Below are 21,152 nucleotides of genomic sequence, written 5' to 3' on the forward strand. Positions count from 1 at the left end.
AAAGTGAGTTAACATAATAAGTAACACGCCAAATTGGCTAGTGATTTGAACACCCGCCACAGTTGATTTGGCAGGTTTGCGGGGGTTAATGTCAAACCCTGATTAGGACTAAACTATATGAAGTGAGAGTTGTCCATTACGCTGTGGTTTTCCCGATGTCCTGAACGCTCCTCAGAGGGTCGATGGTGTCGGGACAGCGCAGGATACAGGGCGCGAACACGATAGCCAGCGCGTTAGCAGACATGCGGTTTGTTTCCTCCTGCAAGGCAATCCTGTGCGCGACAGAAACAAGATTGACATTTCCAGCATCAAATCATTTACACCGAAATACAACATTCTGCACAAAAAGTGCAAAAGAAGCCAATCAGAACATTTTATCTGTAGTTTACGAAGGGCAGTGGGATTTTAGAACAAGGCTGCATTTATTTGATTAAAAATACAATACAGAAAAAAACAGTAATATTGTGAAATATTATGAAAATTTTAAATGACTGTTTTCTATTTTAATATATTTTAAACTGTAATTTATCCCTGTGATGCAAAGCTGAGTTTTCCGCATCATTACTCCAGTCTTCAGTGTCACATGATCCTTCAGAAATCATTCTAATATGCGGATTTGATGCTCAAAAAACATTCATTATTATTATTAATGTTGAAAACAGTTTCAATTACACAACAATTTCACTGAAAGCCAACATTCTGCACACACAAAAAGTGGAAAAGAAGCCAATCAGAACATGTTTTATCTGTGGTATACTAAGTGCAGTGGGATTTTAGACCAATGAGATTTCTCTGTGGGCGGAGCTACACAAACACACAATGAGACTAAATAGAAACCAAAGGGCCGACAAAAGGATAGGATTTATCGCTTGCCGTTTGATAGTGTCTCATCACTGTGTAATAGTTAAAACATTAGGTTACACTTTATTTTAAGGTGTCATTGTTACAGTGTAATTATATATTTAAGTACTGAGTAATATTAATTAACTACATGTACTTACTATAGGGCTAGGGTAGGATTAGGGTTTGGTTGAGGGTTAGTTGCATGTAATTGTGCATCATTTACTGTTATTACTATGGTCAGTACATGTAACATATGTAACAAGGACAGTGTAAAATAAAGTGTTACCAAACATTATTTATGGTGCAGTCATTCATGCATTCATTATTTTGGAGAGATACAGCTGAAGTCTCACCTGACCAAATGGAAAATAAGGCGCTCCAGCGTGTTCAGATGAGTTCTGCTGAGCTGGTCGATTATAGAGTAAACGCCTCGAATCACTTCTTTTTTGTCCTGGAGACCTGAAGAGACATGACCAATACATCTTCAAACATTACGCCTCTATAAATGTCTAGTTTATCTAAAGCAATAAGGTTACTGCATCTGTGGACTGATTTATAAAATGTACAAAGATTTTAAAAGTTTTGAACTTGGGTGTTCTCTATTATTTTATCATTTATGGTTGAAAAGGATTCATTATCTACTTCAACACAGTGTAAAACCTATAAAAAATAAATAAAATTAAAACAACTTTGAATCCAAGACGTAAAGGTAGTTTAGCAACTTTAGGGATCTTTGATTTTGTTATCATTTTACAGCATTATCAATAAAATCTTTTTATTATACTGGGATACTGAAATGGCTAATGTGCGCCGAAACAAAACAAAACAAAAAAACCTGAACAAAATGCAAAATTAATAAATAAATAAATACATGATCATATGCCAGATTGTCCACTAGTATCGATTTTAATGTTCGACGAAACAAACAAAACAAAAAGCAAAACAAAATAAATAAATCATATGCCTGATTGTCCACTAGTACTGATTTTAATCTGTGGCAAAAAATAAATAGAAAATAATAATAATAATAATAATAATAATAATAATAATAATAATAATAAGCCGCATTGTCCACTAGTACCGATTTGAATCTGTGCCAAAAAAATAAATAAAAATTTCATATGCCTGATTGTCCACTAGTACTGATTTTAATGTGTGCCAAAAAATAAATAGAAAATAATAATAATAATAATCATATGCCACATTGTCCACTAGTACTGATTTGAATCTGTGCCAAAAAATAAATAGAAAATAATAATCATCATCATATGCCACATTGTCCACTAGTACCGATTTTAATGTGTGCCAAAACTAAACAATAAAGAGACACCAAAACTGAACGCTAACGCTATAATCTCGATGGGAATCTGCTCACCCATGGCCCGCAGGAACTCCTCATACAGTTCAAAGGTCATCAGAGGATTAGGCAAGTCACGAAGCCACTGCTTGAAAACACTGGCAATGACATTAATGTTGTAGTCGTCCAGATTCATGCCGTTTACATCTGAGGGCAGAAAATAATAGATATCAAACTACAGATACAGACATAGCTACTATAGATGTAGATACAGTACTACAGAGAGTTAGTAATATGAATATTCAGCACTATTATTATGTTCTGTGATATTATTGATTTGTCTGCACTGACACTATTGGATGGGAGCTGAACTGAGCTGATGATGACATCACTGACGAACTTTACACAGTTATTGAGCAGAACTGAATCAACACTGAACTGACTCTGACACGCTTGTCTTTCTAGAGAATTGAGCTCTGTTTGCATCATTGAATCATTCTTTTTATGTTTATCCTTGTAAAGCTGTATTATATAAAGCGCTATAGAAATAAAGGTGACTTGACTATAGACAAGATATCAAAATCTTGTGTTCCAGTGAAAACTACTAAACATTCTTAAAACAAGAAACATTTACTTGAGAAAACAACAAAACTGCATAAGAAATGTTTTAGGGTCCAATTCTCACAATATTAACTAGTTGCTTATCAGCATGCATATTACTAGCATATTAGCTGTTTATTAGTACTTATAAAGATCATATTATTGCCTTATTCTGCATGATCATAATCTACATCCCTTAATGAATCCACCCAATACCTAAACTTGGCAACTACCTTACTGACTATTAATAAGCAGTAATTAGGAGTTTATTGAGGCAAAAGTCGTAGTTATTAGTGAGAATTGGACCCTAAACGTTTAAAAAAAAAGTTTAAAAGTAAAATTTAACTAAAGTTTAGTTTATTATACAACTAGTGCTGTCAATCGATAAAATAATTAACTAATTAATCACTTTTTCTGTAATTAATCGCATAACATTTATGTTTTTAATATATATATATTTATATTGCAATAATTTCACAGTTAATCTCCAAATTAATGAAGAAACAACATAAAAAAAAACACAGAAAGATGGTATATTTTAAATATTTACAGTTAGGAAATATACAAAAATTTAATAAGGTTATCAAACACTTCACTGCATAATTGAATTTTAAATACAGATTAATCCTTAAAGCTACAAAGGTTCTTCAGTCACGAGCAGTCTTGTGTTATTTGATTATCATTAATGACATCAGCAGCAGCAGGTTTATTAGGCTGCTGTCACTTTAATATCCGACGCAGATCTGACATATATCTGATGTGCTCACAACTCTTTACATTCATTTAAGGCTTTTTTTAAACTCATTTAAGGCTGTGCTTGCGAGGATACTCGACAAAACGTGTATTTTGGCATCATCGTGTGTGTTTTTGTCTGTTCAATGCAGTGTCTGTCACACAGACAGGAGATTCACAGCCAGGGTGGATTTAAGTTCTTGTTTATGTCTTATCGCGCTTGAATGGTTTAATAGCACTTGAATGAATGATAGCATGATCATATACTGAAGTCTAGCATTAAAGGATTAGTTCAATTTCAAAAAAAAATTTTTGCTGATAATTTACTCACCCCGATGTCATCCAAGATATCCATGTCTTTCTTTCTTCAGTGGAAAAGAAATTAAGGTTTTTGAGGAAAACATTCCAGGATTTTTCTACACAGAATGGACTTCAATGGCAACCAACTATACCAATGTTCAGAGAAGGTTCAAATGTCCGTCTCAATGCAGCTTCAAAGTCTCGACACGATCCCAGTCGAGAAATAAGAGTCTTATCTAGCGAAACGATCAGCCATTTTCTAAAAAAAATTATGTATATATATATATACTTTTTAACCACAAATGCCTGTCGTGTACCATCTCTGAGATGCGCCACGCATTGCGTCATCACGTTGGAAAGGTCACGCGTCACGTCATCTATCTAAGTTATTTGTCTGTGTACTCCGGTTCAAAAAGGAAGGGAAGGGCGAAAAATGTCATCTCATTTTCTCCTCCAACTTCAAAATCATCCAACATCTTTGTTTTAATTTATCATTATTATTATTTTTCTTTTTTTCGAGTCCTTTCCAATGTGATGACGTAATACGTGGCGCATCTCAGAGATGGTACAAGACGGGCATTTGCTATTAAAAAGTATATATTTTTTTTTCGTGTCGAGACTTTGAAGCTGCATTGAGACGGACATTTGAACCTTCTTTGAACATTGGTATAGTTGGTTGCCATTGAAGTCCATTCTGTGTAGAAAAATCCTGGAATGTTTTCCTCAAAAACCTTCATTTCTTTTCGACTGAAGAAAGACAGACATGGATATCTTGGATGAAATCGGGGTGAGTAAATTATCAGCAAAAATGTTTTTGAAAGTGAACTAATCCTTTAAGAAAAACCCATGCGTTAACATGCTAATTTTGACACCACTAAATTTAACTTAATAGCACAGTACTTTATGAACCTGAGCTGGATGTGTCCAAGAAGGAAAACATCTGAAATGTGCAGTGCTGGCGAAGCTCCAGACACAACTAGAAAACCCCTGGTTTAAATCACACGTTCTCATGTTTCATACCTGTGTCTAGACTCAGCTTCAGCTCCTTAATCTTATTGGTGGATCCAGACTTTCTGTAGATCCCTTCCGTGTACAGGCCATGCATTTCAATGTAATTGATGAGTTTCTCGGCCACGAAAGGCACTGTTCGCTCGTCGATGGTCAGACGGGACAACTCCACGCCGAACTGCCTTGATGAAAGTTCAGGGTCATACTGCACATGGAAAGAAAGGAACATGCTGTAAGTGACGGGATGTTCCCCGATCACATGAATGCACTTACCGGAAAAATCCCTTACCTTCTTGCTGCATTTGGTGGTCATCTTCTGACAGCACTTTCTGTGACACGCATAGCGGCACACTACACAAGACACAGACATCTCATTCATTCTCATTTTCGACATACGGCACAGATTTCTTTCTCTTTTTTTCTTTTCTTTTTTTTACAAAAAAAGCACCGCCACCTAAAATAAACTCAATTTAAGTCAACATTCCTCTCTCATTGTAAGATGGCGGAAAACATCCTGCATCACAAGGCCAAACTGTTCTCTGTTCGAGGCCATGGGCTTGTTGGTGATCAATCGGATTATGTTAAATTGAGTTCAGGCCCACTTTGATGCAGAGACTGTTGACATGAAACTCACGTTTGCAGACACACGCCTTGTCCATCATCCAGATGAGGGAGGAGCAGAACTCGCAGTAGGTGGGAATACTGTATTGAGTCGACTTGAATATGTGGCCGTTGTGTTCCTCCACCTGAAACAAAGCCTCAGTGTCAGATGATTTCCAAGAAAAACAGGAAAGCTAAATCAGTGCACAAAAACTCGGGCCCTGTTTACTCCTGGTATTAAGATGCGTTTTGGGTGATCGGATCACAAGTAGACGAGAGACCCATTCCTGTTTACACCTGGTGTTTTAATCCGTCTCTTTTATCCACTTTCAACCATTTCCTGATTTCTTCGAGAGGAGGGTCTATGTTTGGGCTTTTTCAGATCTTTCGATCAAATGGACAAAATAAGCTCACGCAATTTACACATGAACGCAACCGGAGACGACGGAAAAACACACGGAGATCATCAGCTCAAGACCAGCCGAACACTGTAAGTGTGTGTTTGAGATCAGGATCGCCTTCAAACCAAACTTGGGTCGCCAGCCTGTTTAAATATGAACGCGACCGGAGACGACAGAAAAACACACGGAGAGCATCAGCTTTAGTTTCTACTCTGAAGCCGCAAGACCAGCCGAACGCTGTGAGTGTGTGTTAGAGATCAGGAATGGTGAGAGGACATTGTGCTTGGTACGTTTTTCATCTTTAAAGGGGGGGTGTGAAATGCTATTTCATGCATACTGAGTTTTTTACACTGTTAAAGAGTTGGATTCCCATGCTAAACATGGACAAATTTTCAAAAATTAAGTTGTACGTTTGATGGAGTATTTCTGTGCCAAAAATACTCCTTCTGGTTTGTCACAAGTTTCGGAAAGTTTTTTTCGAGTATGGGCGTGTGTGACGTCAGATGGGGCGGAATTTCCTTATACGGGTCCTAAGGGCACTTCTCCCGGAAGGGCGCGCGCGCACCCGTAGACCAGAGCGAGAGAGCGAAAGCAGTACGCCCATCAAAGCGCTGTGCTCGGCTTTAGGGAAGTCATCAACGGAGTTGTGCAAGTGTTCTTGGTTGTTCCCTGCATTTCGACGATGATTGTTTTATAAACAAGGCCCAGTTCGACGCCGGATTTGCAGATCGGAGCAGTCCCAACGATAAAGGTTCACGGTCGTGCGTTGGAACCGCAGGGGGTGAGTAAAACTGCTTCAAATGTCTGTGTGTTGTTAGCTATCGGCGCGTAAGCACAGCTTTAGCTCCGCCCACACGGCACGCCTCGAGCCGCTCGTTTTTTTCCGGAAAGACTCGGTACAGCCTATCTTTCTTTTATAAATATAATAAAACTAAAGACTTTTTGGAGATATGAAGGATGCAATACTACTCTATAGGTACTCAAGATTAACATGAGATTGACTGAAACTGAGTGTTTCACCCCCCCTTTAAACCAAACTTGGGTCTTCAGTCGACAAAGTTTAAATCCCGTCTAGAGCTCTTCCCATAATGTTACGCATTAGATTAGTAGACGGAGAGTGTGACTTGTGATCTGATCGATCAAAACTCATCTAAACACCAGATGTGAACAGAGCCTCAGACTGTGATTCCACTCACTATATCAGCATCCTTTTTCCTTCTCTTCTTGCGGTCTGGTTTGGGAGCCTGTGGGAGAAAAATAGCCAAATAAACACACAGTTGATTGAATGAGAATACCACGAATGGACAAAAATCTGTTACACATTTTGTTGTTATGAGGAACTGGACACATTAATCCTATGCACTAAATTATATTGGAGCCATTTAAAAATGTAGAGGCATATTTCTCAACATCAATCTACGTTTTCAATCTACTATTACCTGGCATATTCCTTTTAAAATAAGTTTCTAATTTTACATTTATTTAATGTTCATGTATAGTGCAGCTCACCTTGCTCTGTCCACTGCTGTCCAGAGGTTTGTGTTCGGTCATGAACTCATCCAGAAAGACTTTGAAGGTGTTGACCCAAACTTTGACCGGCGACTCGCTCCAGTCCCTCTGCTCCTGACGCATGTTTTTCTCCAGGATTTGCTCAAAGAGGGCATAGAGATCCTTATAACGAATGCTCTTCCCGTCGTCCATCTGCAAACAGAGCGAAAACAAAACTTCTGATTCTGATGAACCAACAAGCATTACATCTCTTCCATGAAATTTGCAAAGACACAATGTCCAAAAGTCATGTATTTTGATGAAAGATGGGTGAGATAACATTAGCAATGTTTCCATCCAAAGTTGAGAATTTAACTTGCTTTATTTTTGTCCTTGCTTGTAGACGAGGTTGACAGAAGTTAGCCACTTTCGTTCCAACAGAGGATGAAATGTGTCGTTATCTTATGAGTGTTGAGTGACGTAATATCCCAAGTGGAGGCGTGGAAGAGACGTGAGACTGAGCGCACTGAAAGCCCTCGCGCTACTCATATACTGAGCGAGAGATAAGACAATAGAGCTGCACAATTCATTCCAGACAATTAGACTGGGATCTCCATTCAAACACCCACACGATCTTTCAATTCGTCTGTCTATTAAACTTTGACGAAATCATATCGCAACATTCAGATCTGTGTTGGCGCTGACCCGGAGAGAGTCGTCATGAAACGGCTTCACAAACAGTCTTTTCAACCTCATAGTATCTTTATTTCTGTGATGCAATACTTAAAATTATCATAGAAGTACTGGGATAAAAGTTTAAAGTTTGAATATGAACACTGATGTCTACGACAGCTTTTGATAGAAACTTGGTGCTTAAAATAACGCATTTATCGATTACATTGTTTCACCACTAAGTGGCGACAAGTGACTGTTAAAAAATGTATTGAATCATTTATTCAAGAGAATGTAGTATTGTATGATGCTTCTGAAATAAAAGTCAGAAAGATGTGATGACTTGTATTTGTAAGTGTATGATTTAACTTTTCCCGATGGTCTAGCAGTGGTTCCCAAAGTGGGTGCCGCGGCACCCTGGGGTGCCGTGACAACTAGCTAGGGGTGCCGCAGAATCTTAGCTTTATTTTCCAATTTAAACAGCCTAAAATAACTATCGTACCATATAATAACCTTTTACAGCCAAGGTTATAATCGTTAACGAAAACGAACGAAAAAACGAAAACTAGGTGGGAAAAAACGCTATTTAAAACACGCAGCGTATTCGTTCAGCTGCATTTCCTTTCCCTGCTCTCTCTGTCACTCATGCGTCTCTCACATGCGCACGCGCACACACACACACACACACACACACACACAGCTCCTCCCCTCCGTGCACACCGCGTCTCCATGAGAACGAGTGTTCGTTCGACGTTGAAAGCAAGTTCGCGAAAGGTTGGTCTCTCTATCTCGTGAACACCTTTACACAATCACACATTAAAAAGTGGTATAAAAATATTTTAAATTCTGAATATAAATTTGTCAGTGTGTTATTGTCGACCCGAGAAGCGATTGCGCCTTCTTTAGAAAGTTAACTAGTCGCAAGTTTGAGGAAAAATTCACTTTTTGGTTGTGGTTGTCGATGTCAAAACACTATATAAGCTGTGATTCAAATATTAAATAATGTTATGTCATTATGTCTTTTTGAATCTTGCCCCTGACAAATAACCCAAATTACAAACAAAAAAAACCGAAAACTAACACTAAAACTAATAAAAACTAAACATTTTCAAAAAATAAAAAATAAACTAAACTTGCAAACCCACTTTAAAAACTAATTAAAACTAAACTGAATTTGAAAACAAAAAGTCAAAACGAAATAAAAATAAAAACTAATGAAAAAATGCAAAACTATAATAGGCTAACCCTGTGTACAGCATATTTTAAAATCATATCAAAACACCAACATATGCAAAAATATTTGGAGTTGTTTATTATTATTTAAAGAGTTAAGTATCTTTAAATCTGTTTTATTCCAATGATTCTCACATACAGTAGCCTTATTGGTTAAAATCAGTCTGTTGACGTGTGTCCAGTTATTAATGGACTGATGATTCATCTGAAGGGGTTGTTTCGCCTCATATTATGTCTGTTGTAATGCATTCATAATAAATTCATGCTGCTGTTTATGCTTCATTGGTTGTTTGCTCATCTGGATATAATTGTATATATGTATGCACATATGTTCGTTTAGTTTAATTGGGTTAGGGTGCCGTGGAAAAAAAAACACTACAAAGGGGTGCCATGCTTTCAAAAAGTTTGGGAACCACTGTAGTGTTAAAAAAAAATTGCAATATATTGCAATGCCGGCGTTTCAGACCAACATTTGAGATGCTGTGATGCGATTGGTCCGATGGTTAGTCCAGTTATCCAATCACAGCCTCTGCTGAGGCAGTCACGTGACTTGTGTTGCACATCGAGGAATTTATTTAGTAAATGTGTTTCCATCGTAAATTATGCGCATGTCTTCTTAACGGTTAAAAAAAAAACATTATCTGCCTCAATTGAGCGCATATGTTTTTTTTTATGCACAGTTGTAGAATTCATGGACAATTCCATCCAGCATTTTTTTTATGCGATATCCAAAACTAGGTGGAAACATAGCAAGTAAAACAAGTGCTTTATTACGGTACTTACAGCTAAAGCTGTGGAGTATGAGTTGAAGATATTCAGGCGGAACTCCTTTAGTGCCTTTTTGAAGACAACATCCACCATTGTGTCCTTCTTACCATCTTCTGTGTCTAAATCAGTAATCTACGAGATTAAAACAAGGTTATGATGGCTCAATACATAAAAATGCAGCTGTAGTAAACTCACACAGAAAACAGGCACGCACCTTCTTCATGAGGAAGTCGTTCATGCTCCTGTAGTCGTTGGCACAGGTGAGGATCTGCAGGGCATCGTTCTGCCACTGGGCCGGTTCGAGAGCCACACTGCTGATCTTCACACTGCGCCTGCGCTTCACTTTAGGGGACGGCTCTTTGTTCTCCTTAAACTCCCTCTGTAGTGTCAGGTCTGGGCTTTGAGGAGGGGAAAGGCGATCTATTCCAGGAATAAAGAGAATAGCAATGCTTTAAAGGTGCAGTGTGTAAACTTTAGCGGCATCTAGTGGTGAGGTTGTGAATTGCACCCAACAGAAGATACGATGGTCGATAGTAAAACATCTGAGACAGAAGAGAGTAGCCAGTTAAGCAATGAGGTTTCTTTACAAAGATTAAGAAATTATGTTAAAAAATTACTTAAATTACTTGAAATTACTTAAAGTAACCGTATGTAAGATTGTGGCCAAAACTGGTACTGCAATCACTTTCAAATGACTGTAGAGCGGTGTATCCCCTCCCCCTCCCCCCTGACTCGAGGTTGCCAGTTAGGCTGCAGGATCCAGCAGGAACGTCGGCTGCTACAAGAAGCTTCCAATGGCAAGTGACGAGTCCTACACAGTACGGTTTTTTTCGGACTTTGTCACGACATATTTCGGATTCATAACGAGGTCTTTTAGGTTTCGTAACGTTAGACATTTTTTATCCGACACGTTTGTAGCTGCAGCTGTGGTAACTAGAGCAGAGCTGGCAACCCGGATGCCGAAACACTACTGACTTCGTGATTGGTAGATAGCCGGAGGGTGGAGCATCAGGCCAAAACACAACATGACAACATCAACATCAGTTGACGGCTGCAACTTCACTTTTAAATGACACTATCCTGGCCGGACTACTGTTGTCAGTGATATAAGTATTTGAAATGAACATGATTTCTTAATGTCTAGTGACATATCAGGGCCATTTTATGATTAACTGAAATACATTTCTTACATACGGTTCCTTAGCCTAGAAAACTAGACGCACCCTAGTGGCAGCAAAATGTATTTTGCAGCCAGGGCAGTCTAGCAACTCTCCATTGACTTTCGAGCTGCAAAAACCTAAATTGGGTCAGGCCAATCACATCGTGTATAGAGTAGGCGGGGCGGACTTAACATAATGACCACAGAGTTGTGACGGTTCCCTGACACTTGAAAACAAAGAATGATGGCTGCTGGAGAACAGTCTTTCGAATCGGCTTTGTCCGCGACTCTGGAGGACTTGGAGTTAGGTTTTTCTTTGAGAAAAGAGCATAGAACAGCACTTAAAAAAGGAAGATGTGTTCGTAGTTTTGCCGGCCAGATTCAAAAGTTGAATCTATCAACTAGCTCCGCTCAGAGGCTCCGCTGTTGGGAAAACGCTCTGGTTGGTTGAAGCGCTGTCCTATTGCGTGCAGAGGGAATTTGAAAGACAGCCGTTTATCCCGCCCCTCGGATTGAGCCGTGTCTATGGTGAGTTGCCAGACCAAACATCTTGATGTAGGTCTGGCTTGCCAGGCTAACGGTTCCTTTAATTATTCAGTAAAATGAGATGTTATTGCGAATATTATTGTTACTTGTTCATCATTGTGTCAGTGTTTTATTCGCTGACTTTAGCTCGCTTCATTGCACGAAAAACGGCATAGTGACAAAACCCGTTTGTTCGTTTAGGGCCACTGTAGAAACATGTCGATGTAAGGGGACCCGCGGTGTGTGTAGAGAGAAATGGCTCATTCTAAGGTAATAAAAACAAAACGGCTCATAATGTAAGGTCTTTATACACCACTGAAAACATAGTTATGTATATGATACTGCATTTCTGTAGATCCTCCTAAATATTACACAATGCACCTTTAAGGCCCAATCCCAATTCTATTTTATACCCCTTCGCCTACCCCTAACCCTTACCCCTTGCCCCTTGAAACAGAGTGGCAAGGCGTAGGGGTGAAAATATTCCCCTAAGAAATGGGACACCACTACTACACCGTTACATGTCATTATACATTGTCGCTAGCGCCTACGTCACAGGAGATGCGCCAATGTTTATCACAAACTTCCAAGATGCCGTCGTCAGCTGTAGTCTTGCGTGAGTTACAGCTATTTTTTGTATTTTTCTTCTGAAGTTTGCAGAAAAAAACGGAGATGACGATATCTTCGACGCCTAAAAGCTGCGTTCACACCAAACGCGAATAGAGCGTCTGGCGCGAGTGATTTCAATGTTAAAAGACGCGTTTACACGCGTCTGGAGGTCTTGCGGCGCGAATGAGGCGTTTAGTGCGGCGGACGCCAATTCGCCTCATTCGCGCGTCCACTTCGCTTCAAACTTTTGCTTTTTACACGCGTCATATTGTTAACGAACTTTAACGATTTTTTTGCAACTGTTTCTTTGAAGAACATGACCGTAAATATGAACACAAGATTGAATGTGACAAAGAAAATGATTATTGGCAGTCATGTTGCCTCTGTAGCCGGTGTATGCAGGTACATTTCTCATACCCCTTCGTTTGAAGTGTGGTCCCGAAAAATCTTCGTTTCAAGGGCTATCTGGCCCTTCCCCTTACCCCTACCCCTCCAACCAAAAGAGAATTGAGACAGCCCTACCCCTTCACGTGCACACACAAAACAGAGGGGAAGGGGTAAGTGAAGGGGTAAGGGGTAGAATTGGGATTGGCCCCAAGTAAGCAATAAGGTACTCGAGGCTAGTGCTGTATCGTGAATAAGTCATGTGACTTATTCACGATACAGCACTAGCCTCGAGGCTCGAGTACCTTATTGCTTTTATAAAACGGTTACCACACAATGCAAATATTAAAGCCAAAAAATATGAATCAATGCAACTTTCATGAAGTAAAATCACTAAAAGCCTTCCTTCCGCTGGAATAAATTGTCCCTGACCGTAAACAGCAACAGAAGTTACAGTATTTCGCCAGAAGTTATATTTTGGCTTTAATATTTGTATTGTGTGGTAACCGTTTTATAAAAGCAATAAGGTACTCGAGGCTAGTGCTGTATCCTGCTGTATCCTTGATTCCGATTGGTCAATAGCTGTGTTTTATTCATGATAAAACACTATATGACCGCTTCACCCCAACGGTTCTGTTCATCACTACACAACACCCCTAGCAACCACTCTTAGCAACGTAAACATATGTTTTTTCTCATTGATATTGTTCGTTGAAGCTTATAGAGTATTGTGAGAGATCGAGTAAACAAGTGTACCTGCATTTACAGTAGATAAAGCATTTTCCTTCATGTCAGTCCTATATTCGTAATAAAAAAGGATACTAACCGTTTTATAAATGACCAAAAAGGCCTTCTTCTCAATATGCTTGAAACATGTAATGGAGCAGACCTCTCATCTCACCCTCTTCCATCAGAAGTATGGCTTCGGCGTAATCTCCTTCCAACGTGTCACTGCCACACAACAGCCGCTCTCGCGAGGTCTTCTTCTCGCCATGCTTTGCCTTTACCCAAAACCGCATTTTACCGCGAACCCTGCAGACAATACAGATGTTCACAAGGACACTTTCATCATGAAAAATACTTTCATTTTGCCTTCATTTACTTTATGTTCTAATTTCCTTTCTTAAATGAACTCCAAAAAAATCTATGCATGAAAAAGAGTCTGAATCTAAAGGCACTAGAGTGACTAACTGTAACACTTTAGGTTACACTTTATTTTAAGGTGTCATTGTTAGTCTAATTATATATTTAGGTACTGAGTAATATTAAGCAACTACATGTACTTACTATAGGGTTAGGGTAGGATTAGGATTTGGTTGAGGGTTAGTTGCATGTAATTATGCATAATTTACTGTTATTACTATGATAAGTACATGTAACATGTAACAAGGACACTGTAAAATAAAGTGTTACCACAGTAACACTTTACAATAAGGTTCATTAGTTAACATTAGTCAATGTATTAACTAACATGAACTAACAATGAGCAATACATTTGTTACAGTATTTATTAATCTTTGTTAATGTTAGTTAATAATCCAGCTGATCATTGTTAGTTCACAGTGCATTAACTAATGTTAACAAATACAACCTTTAATTTTAATGACGTATTAGTAAATGATGAAATTAATATTATCTAAGATGAATAAATGCTATATAAGTATTGTTCATTCTTAGTTCATGTTAACTAAGGTAGATAACTAATGAACCTTATTGTAAAGTGTCAGCAAAAAGACTTTAAAAAAAATAAAATAGCTTGGACATTCTGTCTAATATCATCAATATTTCATGAGGAAAAAAGGAAGATAAAATACAGTGCTGGAACAATATGAGGGCGAGTAAATGAGTATTTCAGTCTCTTGAATGTTCAGAACTAATCCACAACTAATTGTTTGTTAAAGCAAGCACCTTCCATCTCCGTGAGAGATCTTCCTCGCGTCACTTTTGCCCAGCTCTCCAGTCGACACGGTCTTGTACATGTTCTTCTGCTCCTCAGTGGCTGTGGCCGGCTGAAACACATCATTATAGCAGAGCATGTCAGAGCAAAGATCTCTCACAGACATGCTTGGTCTGTCTGCAATAGCTCAATATAAACCATTAAATGAACTCTTTGCCTTGTCCTTTTCACTTCAGCCACCATTTGCTGGAAGATCGTGTCATTTTAAAGCATGTACAGCGGGCACAAAGAGCAAGAACATGTTGCTCCTTGACAGTCTGAAGGCACTGAGTGGTTAAATCAATTTCTTCTACAACACTAATGCACTAATACTGACCAGCGGCACACAATGAAAGTGCACTTTAATGATAGCATATGACTAGGACAACTAAATAACTTCTTAACTCTTAAACACACACACACAACAAAACAGTATTTAACCAAAGCTAAATGGATCATTCTACAAAACGGGTACCATTTGTGCACTTAAAACAATATATGATATCTTCTATATCTTATATCTTAATGAGCACAAACCAATAATAAGTAAACAAACTGGAAAAACTGTCAATCTTGCTACTCGAACTTAACTTGCATTAATCTAATTACCACTTTGACACCAGTTTCATACAAAGACCCAGATGATGTTTGAACTGATCATATGCACGAAACGTTATTAAGAACTTCTGCATTAATAAAAGCCAGCTGGAAAACTTCCGGTGAAACGTCACTTGTTGGTGTGTCGGTATCTTTAACAGCATCAATAGTGTAATACTTAATTTATAATCAGAATATAGTCACTTAAATACTCAGGCCTAGCATTAATTTAGTTATTCAAACATAAGACGACATAAAAAAGCAAAAAAACATTGTAAATTAAAGATTTATTGTGCACTTTAATTGGATTCATTGAAGAAAATGTGAGTTTACGCTGGCTGACGGATTCTGAGATTATAAAGGGAGACGCGGCGCTCGCTTTCGGTGTAATTCATTCACAGGTTGAAGAAAAGATTGTTTTTCATGACAATTAGTGACTTTTCCTACTTCACTACAAAAAGTGCTAAACTTTGACAATTTATTTTTAAACGTAGTGATTTTATACTGTTTAATATTCATTCAAAAGCAAAACGGGTGAAAAAAATATTACATAATGTCTACTATGAGCCAATAAATGCTCCTCTGCCGCCATCTACTGGTTATAGTGGTAATTTATGTGCTTTTTATTTTTAAATAAAAGTGTTTTCTATCAAATGTTGGATTTCCTGCATCTTGAAATGATCGGATTTACAAATGGGGCCAATCTCAGAAGGATGAGCTAATTAATCACATTCAAAATAACATTGCAAATGCTGGAAAAATGTTGCGTGAGCGTGTCCAATTACAGATACCGTGTTTCTTATTCAAACGCTCTCATTAGTCTTTATTGCAATCAATGAAACTGGTTTATTGGCAAATTAGGCAAGTGATATAACTGCATTAAAATATAAATACATTAAAAAGTCAACCAGTGATGGTTTTGTGTCAATGTTCACTGGAAATGCCCAAGCTGGCTTATCGAAAACCAGGAAGTAACCGTGCATATGGTCAGTTCTACTGTATTGTTAATCAAGAAGACTGGAAAGTGTATTAAAAAGAGGGCTACAGGGCGCCATGCCAGTTCCACAGCTTTAGCCTGGTTGCAGAAGAAGAGACAGAGCGAGATGTTAAAGCATGCAGAACTCTCTGTCCACAGTGGCAGTGGAGAAAGCAGAATCTCACAGTTGAATGTCTTGGTTGTTCAGGAAGAACCTACAGTCAATAGCAGAGCTGTTATGCCTAGGCAAGCAGTGTGGTCAAGATTGTGAAGAGTGCTGTGGGTTACACATTTCACAAATGCCTTTTTACATCAGGAGAGGAAAGCAAACTTCTGATGGAAGCCATCCAGATCTGTGTGGCTGATGTATGTGTGGCTGATGTATTGATGAACAATTCCGGCTCAAATTGTACTATGTTTTTTAGTGCTGGGCAACTATTAATCGCGATTAATCGCATCCAAAATAAAAGTTTGTGTTTACATAATAGATGTGTGTGTACTGTGTATAATTATAGTATATACATGCAAATATTTCTTTAAAATATATATAGAAAATAAATATACACAGTACACACACATATAACTTTTATTTTGGATGCGATTAATCGCGATTAATAGTTGCCCAGCAGTAATATTTCTGTGTTTAAAAATGCATTAAAATGAGGATAGTCATTACATGAGAAAATCAAGACACACAAAACTACTTAGGAAATGATTTTTGCAGAAAAACACCAGCCATCACAGATAAGAATAGTTTTCAAAAGGTGTTTGTGCATCTGTGGTTGAAGACTATCTCCTTGAGCTGGATAGAGAGGGAGTGTAGAAGCGTTTCAGGTGGTCAGTAAGGCGATCTATCAGCTTCTTCTGGAGGAGTTAGCTGTCGAGAGAGAGAGAGAGAGAGAGAGAGAGAGACCTGCGTGCGCTAGATCAGACCATTGAATTACCATTTCCGAGTCACTGTGACAAGCCTCTAGAGGAGTCTCATCACACTCCTCGTCCTCTGACTCCCCCTCGACTGAGCCGCGGGTCATGAAGTCTGAACGCGTCCGCGCCATACGGGCTTTTTTATGACCCGGTCGGCCAACCTAATCAACCAAATGATAATAACACAAGTGAAGCTGCTCCCTCGTACATCAAGGTCAGGTGACCCCCACCAAGAGTTAGAAAGAGTTCAAAGACAAATGTATTCATTAACGAGGGGGGAAAGAAAGTGAGAAGATGTTTAAAATCTGCCATGACCTGAAGCGTTTCTCTTACCTCACTCTTAGTGGGTTTGTAACCCAAGAGGCTCACTTCGTCCTGGACTCCTGGTGTCTTCCCTTGATTGGCGATGTCCTTATCCAACCTGAAAGAAGTTCAAGGGTTACAGTGTTTCTGCAGGTTTAATGACAGTAGATTTAAGACTTTTTAAAGACCTTTTTAAGTGAGGAAATTTCAAAGGTGCAGTGTGTAAATTTTAGCAGCATCTAGTGGTGAGGTTGTGAATTGCACCTAACAGAAGTTACGGTGGCCGACAGGAAGTGATGTCGTCGTCTGAGACAGCAGAGAGTAGCCAGTTAAGCAATGAGGTTTCTTTACAAAGATAAATTAAGAAATTAGGTTTACTTAATTATTCAGTAAAACGATATGTTATTGCGAATATTATTGTTACTTGTTCATGATTATGTAAGTGTTTTATTCGCTGACTTTAGCTCGCTTCATTGCACGAAAAACAAGATAGTAATGAAACTCGTTTGTCCGTTCAGGGCCACTGTAGAAACATGACGGCGCATTTCAATGTAAGGTATATGTAGCAAGAAATGGCTCATTCTAAGGTAATAAAAACATAACGGTTCATTATGTAAGGTCTTTATACACCACTGAAAACATAGTTATGTATATGATACTGTATTTCTGTAGATCCTCCTAAATATTACACAATGCACCTTTAAGGAATAAAGTGAACACACAACATGTCAATATGTTCTCTAATCCCAAATGTCTAGGCATCATACAATCAACACTTCAGTGTTTCAAAATCCAACATTCTACTGATCTCCATTACTTTTTCATTCATTTTACAACAAAATAGCCAAAGGCTGGATTATCTCTGCTCCCAAACACAAGAATTTGCACGTGACTTTTACTGTACATTCGGATCACACGGACGTTCTCAGTATGTTTGTCGTTTTCCAGTCAATCAAGATGCATTTATCTGAGAAGCAAGCAAGTCTTGTTTTCTGTGAAATCGATCAAAATGAAGTGATTTTGTGATTAAAACAAGAACAAATATCTGCCAATTGGCTCAGAAAAATATACTTAATTTAATGGAGAAACCAGTTTTCATTCCCAACTGACAGATACAGTCACTTAAGTTTTTTCAATTTGTCAGAAAACAAGACTATTTATCTTCATTTTGCATCTCAAGTAAATGTATCTTGATTTAAGTATTTTTATAAGTATCTGTACTTGAAAACAAGACAAACATATTGAGGAAGATTTTCATTTTTTTGCAGTGCGTTTAACATTTAATGCCAGGACTTTAAGACTCTCTGCTCTAATTTGGGTAGGGTGACCATACGTCCTCTTTTTCCCGGACATGTCCTCTTTTTGGACCTAAAAAAAAATCCGTCTGGCCGGGATTTCTATTCATTCTATAAATTCACAGGTGATTTACAGAGACAATTCCAGTGTTTTGGTTTCGGTCGGGATCCGTGTAAAGCATGACCTGCAAAGCTGGCACGCACGTGTCAGTGTCAAATAAAGGTGCTAGTGACCCAGAAGCCCACATGAGGAAAGTATAAGAGAACATCAGGAGGATTGAAATGATCTTTTACTGAAATAAAGTAGTAGATTTATTTTTTATTTTATTTTTTTTAACCTATGGCCATGAAAAGAAACAGTGTCATGTAAAAGATGAAAAAATATATATATTATTCTATTGTTGCGGGTCAAACGTTGAATGGAAAGGATGTATTACTTTACGTATTTAAGTACAATAACATAGTTGCAAGGTTGTGAATGCATTTGTCAAGTATTTTTTGATGCATTCATCCCCCCCACCCCACGTCCTCTTTTCTGAAAACTAAAATATGGTCACCCTAGATTTAGGACCTATTTTGTGAAAGGTTGAATAGGACCTTTTTTAAGACGAGCAGAAACCCTGAGTGAGTTTACTCAAAAGAGGAGCCATCATTTACAAACACATACAACCTTCTTTTCTTTAGCTTTGCGTGTCGAAATAGTTCACGTGTTTACACACGCCGTCTCAAGAAGCCTCACGCTAGGTCTGACGTTAATGGCATCTAAAATATTGTCTGTCTTCAAAAGACTTGACCTATTCAAGTCAAATTACCCATTTTATTTCTGACGGCTGACAGCCCCAAGTTTCCACCTTAGTTGTATAGGAAAGGGCAACTTGCTAATTATGTTTGTGATAAGAGGACAAAAAGAAAATCATACATGTTTGGAATGATATAAATTTGAATATGAAATGATGATTTTCAGTAACACTTTACAATAAGGTTCATTAGTTAACGTTAGTTAATGTTTTAACTGACATGAACTAACAATGAGCAATACATTTGTTATAGTATTTATTAATCAGATTTACAGTGCTATGCATAAGTTTAGACACCCATGCTAAAGTTGACTAAAAAGAGGAATAAAAAATCATCTTTTGGAAATTGAACTTAATGCCTTAATTAAAAAAATTAAGAAAAATCCAACCTTTAAGGACACCAATTTTTTTTGTGAATGAATAATGTATCGTAAATAAATAAATGTTCTTCCTTAAAATACAGGGTGCATAAGTCTGGACACCCCTATGTTAAATTCCCATAGAGGCAGGCAGATTTTTATTTTTAAAGGCCAGTTACTTCATGGATCCAGGATACTATGCATCCTGATAAAGTTTCCCTTGGCCTTTGGAATTAAAATAGCCCCACATCATCACATAGCCTTCACCATACCTAGAGATTGGCATGGAGTACTTTCCATAAGATCATCTCTCAATGCAAATCAAACCAGCTATTAGGCTTACTGAAATAAAACCATGCCAATCTCTAGGTATGGTGAAGGCTATGTGATGATGTGGGGCTATTTTAATTCCAAAGGCCAAGGGAACTTTATCAGGATGCATAGTATCCTGGATCCATGAAGTAACTGGCCTTTAAAAAAAAAAATCTGCCTGCCTCTATGGGAATTTAACATAGGGGTGTCCAGACTTATGCACCCTGTATTTTAAGGAAGAACATTTATTTATTTACGATACATTATTCATTCACAAAGAAAATTGGTGTCCTTAAAGGTTGGATTTTTCCTAATTTTTTTAATTAAGGCATTAAGTTCAATTTCCAAAAGATGATTTTTTATTCCTCTTTTTAGTCAACTTTAGCATGGGTGTCTAAACTTATGCATAGCACTGTATAAATGCTGTAGTAGTATTGTTCATTCTTAACACTAGTTAAATAATCAACCTGATTATTTTGGGATTTACTATCCGGCACCCTGAGGTCAAGCTCATCACTTCCTTTGAGAGGGAAACCCTTAGGCCGTGTGTCCACCAAAGCGTTTTTATCCAGCTGAAAACGCTAGGCGCTCTGCTGAAAACTCCTAGCTATGGGCGCTTGAGAGCGTTTTGGCAGCGCAGCTTTTCTTTAACTGAGACACGCTTGTTATGATACGGAATATCCACGAAAGTGTTACTAGTGTCTCATTTCACACATATTTTGTTTCTGTGTTGATTCTATATTAAAATGTCGATACAATGTAACGTATTTTCTCTGGCTCTTGTTTTAAATGATTTTGTTCCGTTATGATGCGTGTTGTTGTCGTCTGTTGACGTTGTACAAGCAGAATGTGGCGGTTGGTCGGTGTGGTATTAGTCCCGCCCCTCCTCCACTGTGATTGGACGGTTGGGTAAAAAAGTGACAGTGATGAGCGCTGTGTTTTACACAAAGTTGAACATTCTTCAACTCTCTGGGACCTGTAAAAAAACTCTTGGCCTCGTTTACGCTCATGGCGTTTAAAAAACGTGACGCTCC

General features: G+C 38.2%; 1 protein-coding gene across 11 annotated transcripts in view; it reads right to left on the reverse strand.

Moving 5' to 3' along the window:
- myo9aa (myosin IXAa) overlaps nt 1-21,152 on the reverse strand; it is a 174,376-nt gene that overhangs the window by 11,741 nt on the left and 141,483 nt on the right. For 7 of the 11 annotated variants that reach the window (XM_082160891.1, XM_082160888.1, XM_082160887.1 and 4 more), the window contains 14 exons: nt 17,386-17,473; nt 17,073-17,213; nt 14,528-14,628; nt 13,509-13,651; nt 10,157-10,362; nt 9,958-10,074; nt 7,291-7,482; nt 6,978-7,025; nt 5,415-5,526; nt 5,070-5,131; nt 4,793-4,985; nt 2,219-2,347; nt 1,197-1,302; nt 141-272 (listed from right to left, as the gene is read on the reverse strand). In XM_082160891.1, coding sequence (XP_082017017.1) covers nt 141-272; nt 1,197-1,302; nt 2,219-2,347; nt 4,793-4,985; nt 5,070-5,131; nt 5,415-5,526; nt 6,978-7,025; nt 7,291-7,482; nt 9,958-10,074; nt 10,157-10,362; nt 13,509-13,651; nt 14,528-14,628; nt 17,073-17,213; nt 17,386-17,473 — 1,770 coding nt within the window. The remainder of the gene's footprint in view (nt 1-140; nt 273-1,196; nt 1,303-2,218; nt 2,348-4,792; nt 4,986-5,069; nt 5,132-5,414; nt 5,527-6,977; nt 7,026-7,290; nt 7,483-9,957; nt 10,075-10,156; nt 10,363-13,508; nt 13,652-14,527; nt 14,629-17,072; nt 17,214-17,385; nt 17,474-21,152) is intronic. The other 4 variants (XM_082160885.1, XM_082160889.1, XM_082160890.1 and 1 more) reach the window with 2 other exon arrangements.

The sequence above is a fragment of the Leuciscus leuciscus genome, assembly GCF_965113295.1.
Source record: "Leuciscus leuciscus genome assembly, chromosome: 2".
NCBI classification, from domain to species: domain Eukaryota; kingdom Metazoa; phylum Chordata; class Actinopteri; order Cypriniformes; family Leuciscidae; genus Leuciscus; species Leuciscus leuciscus.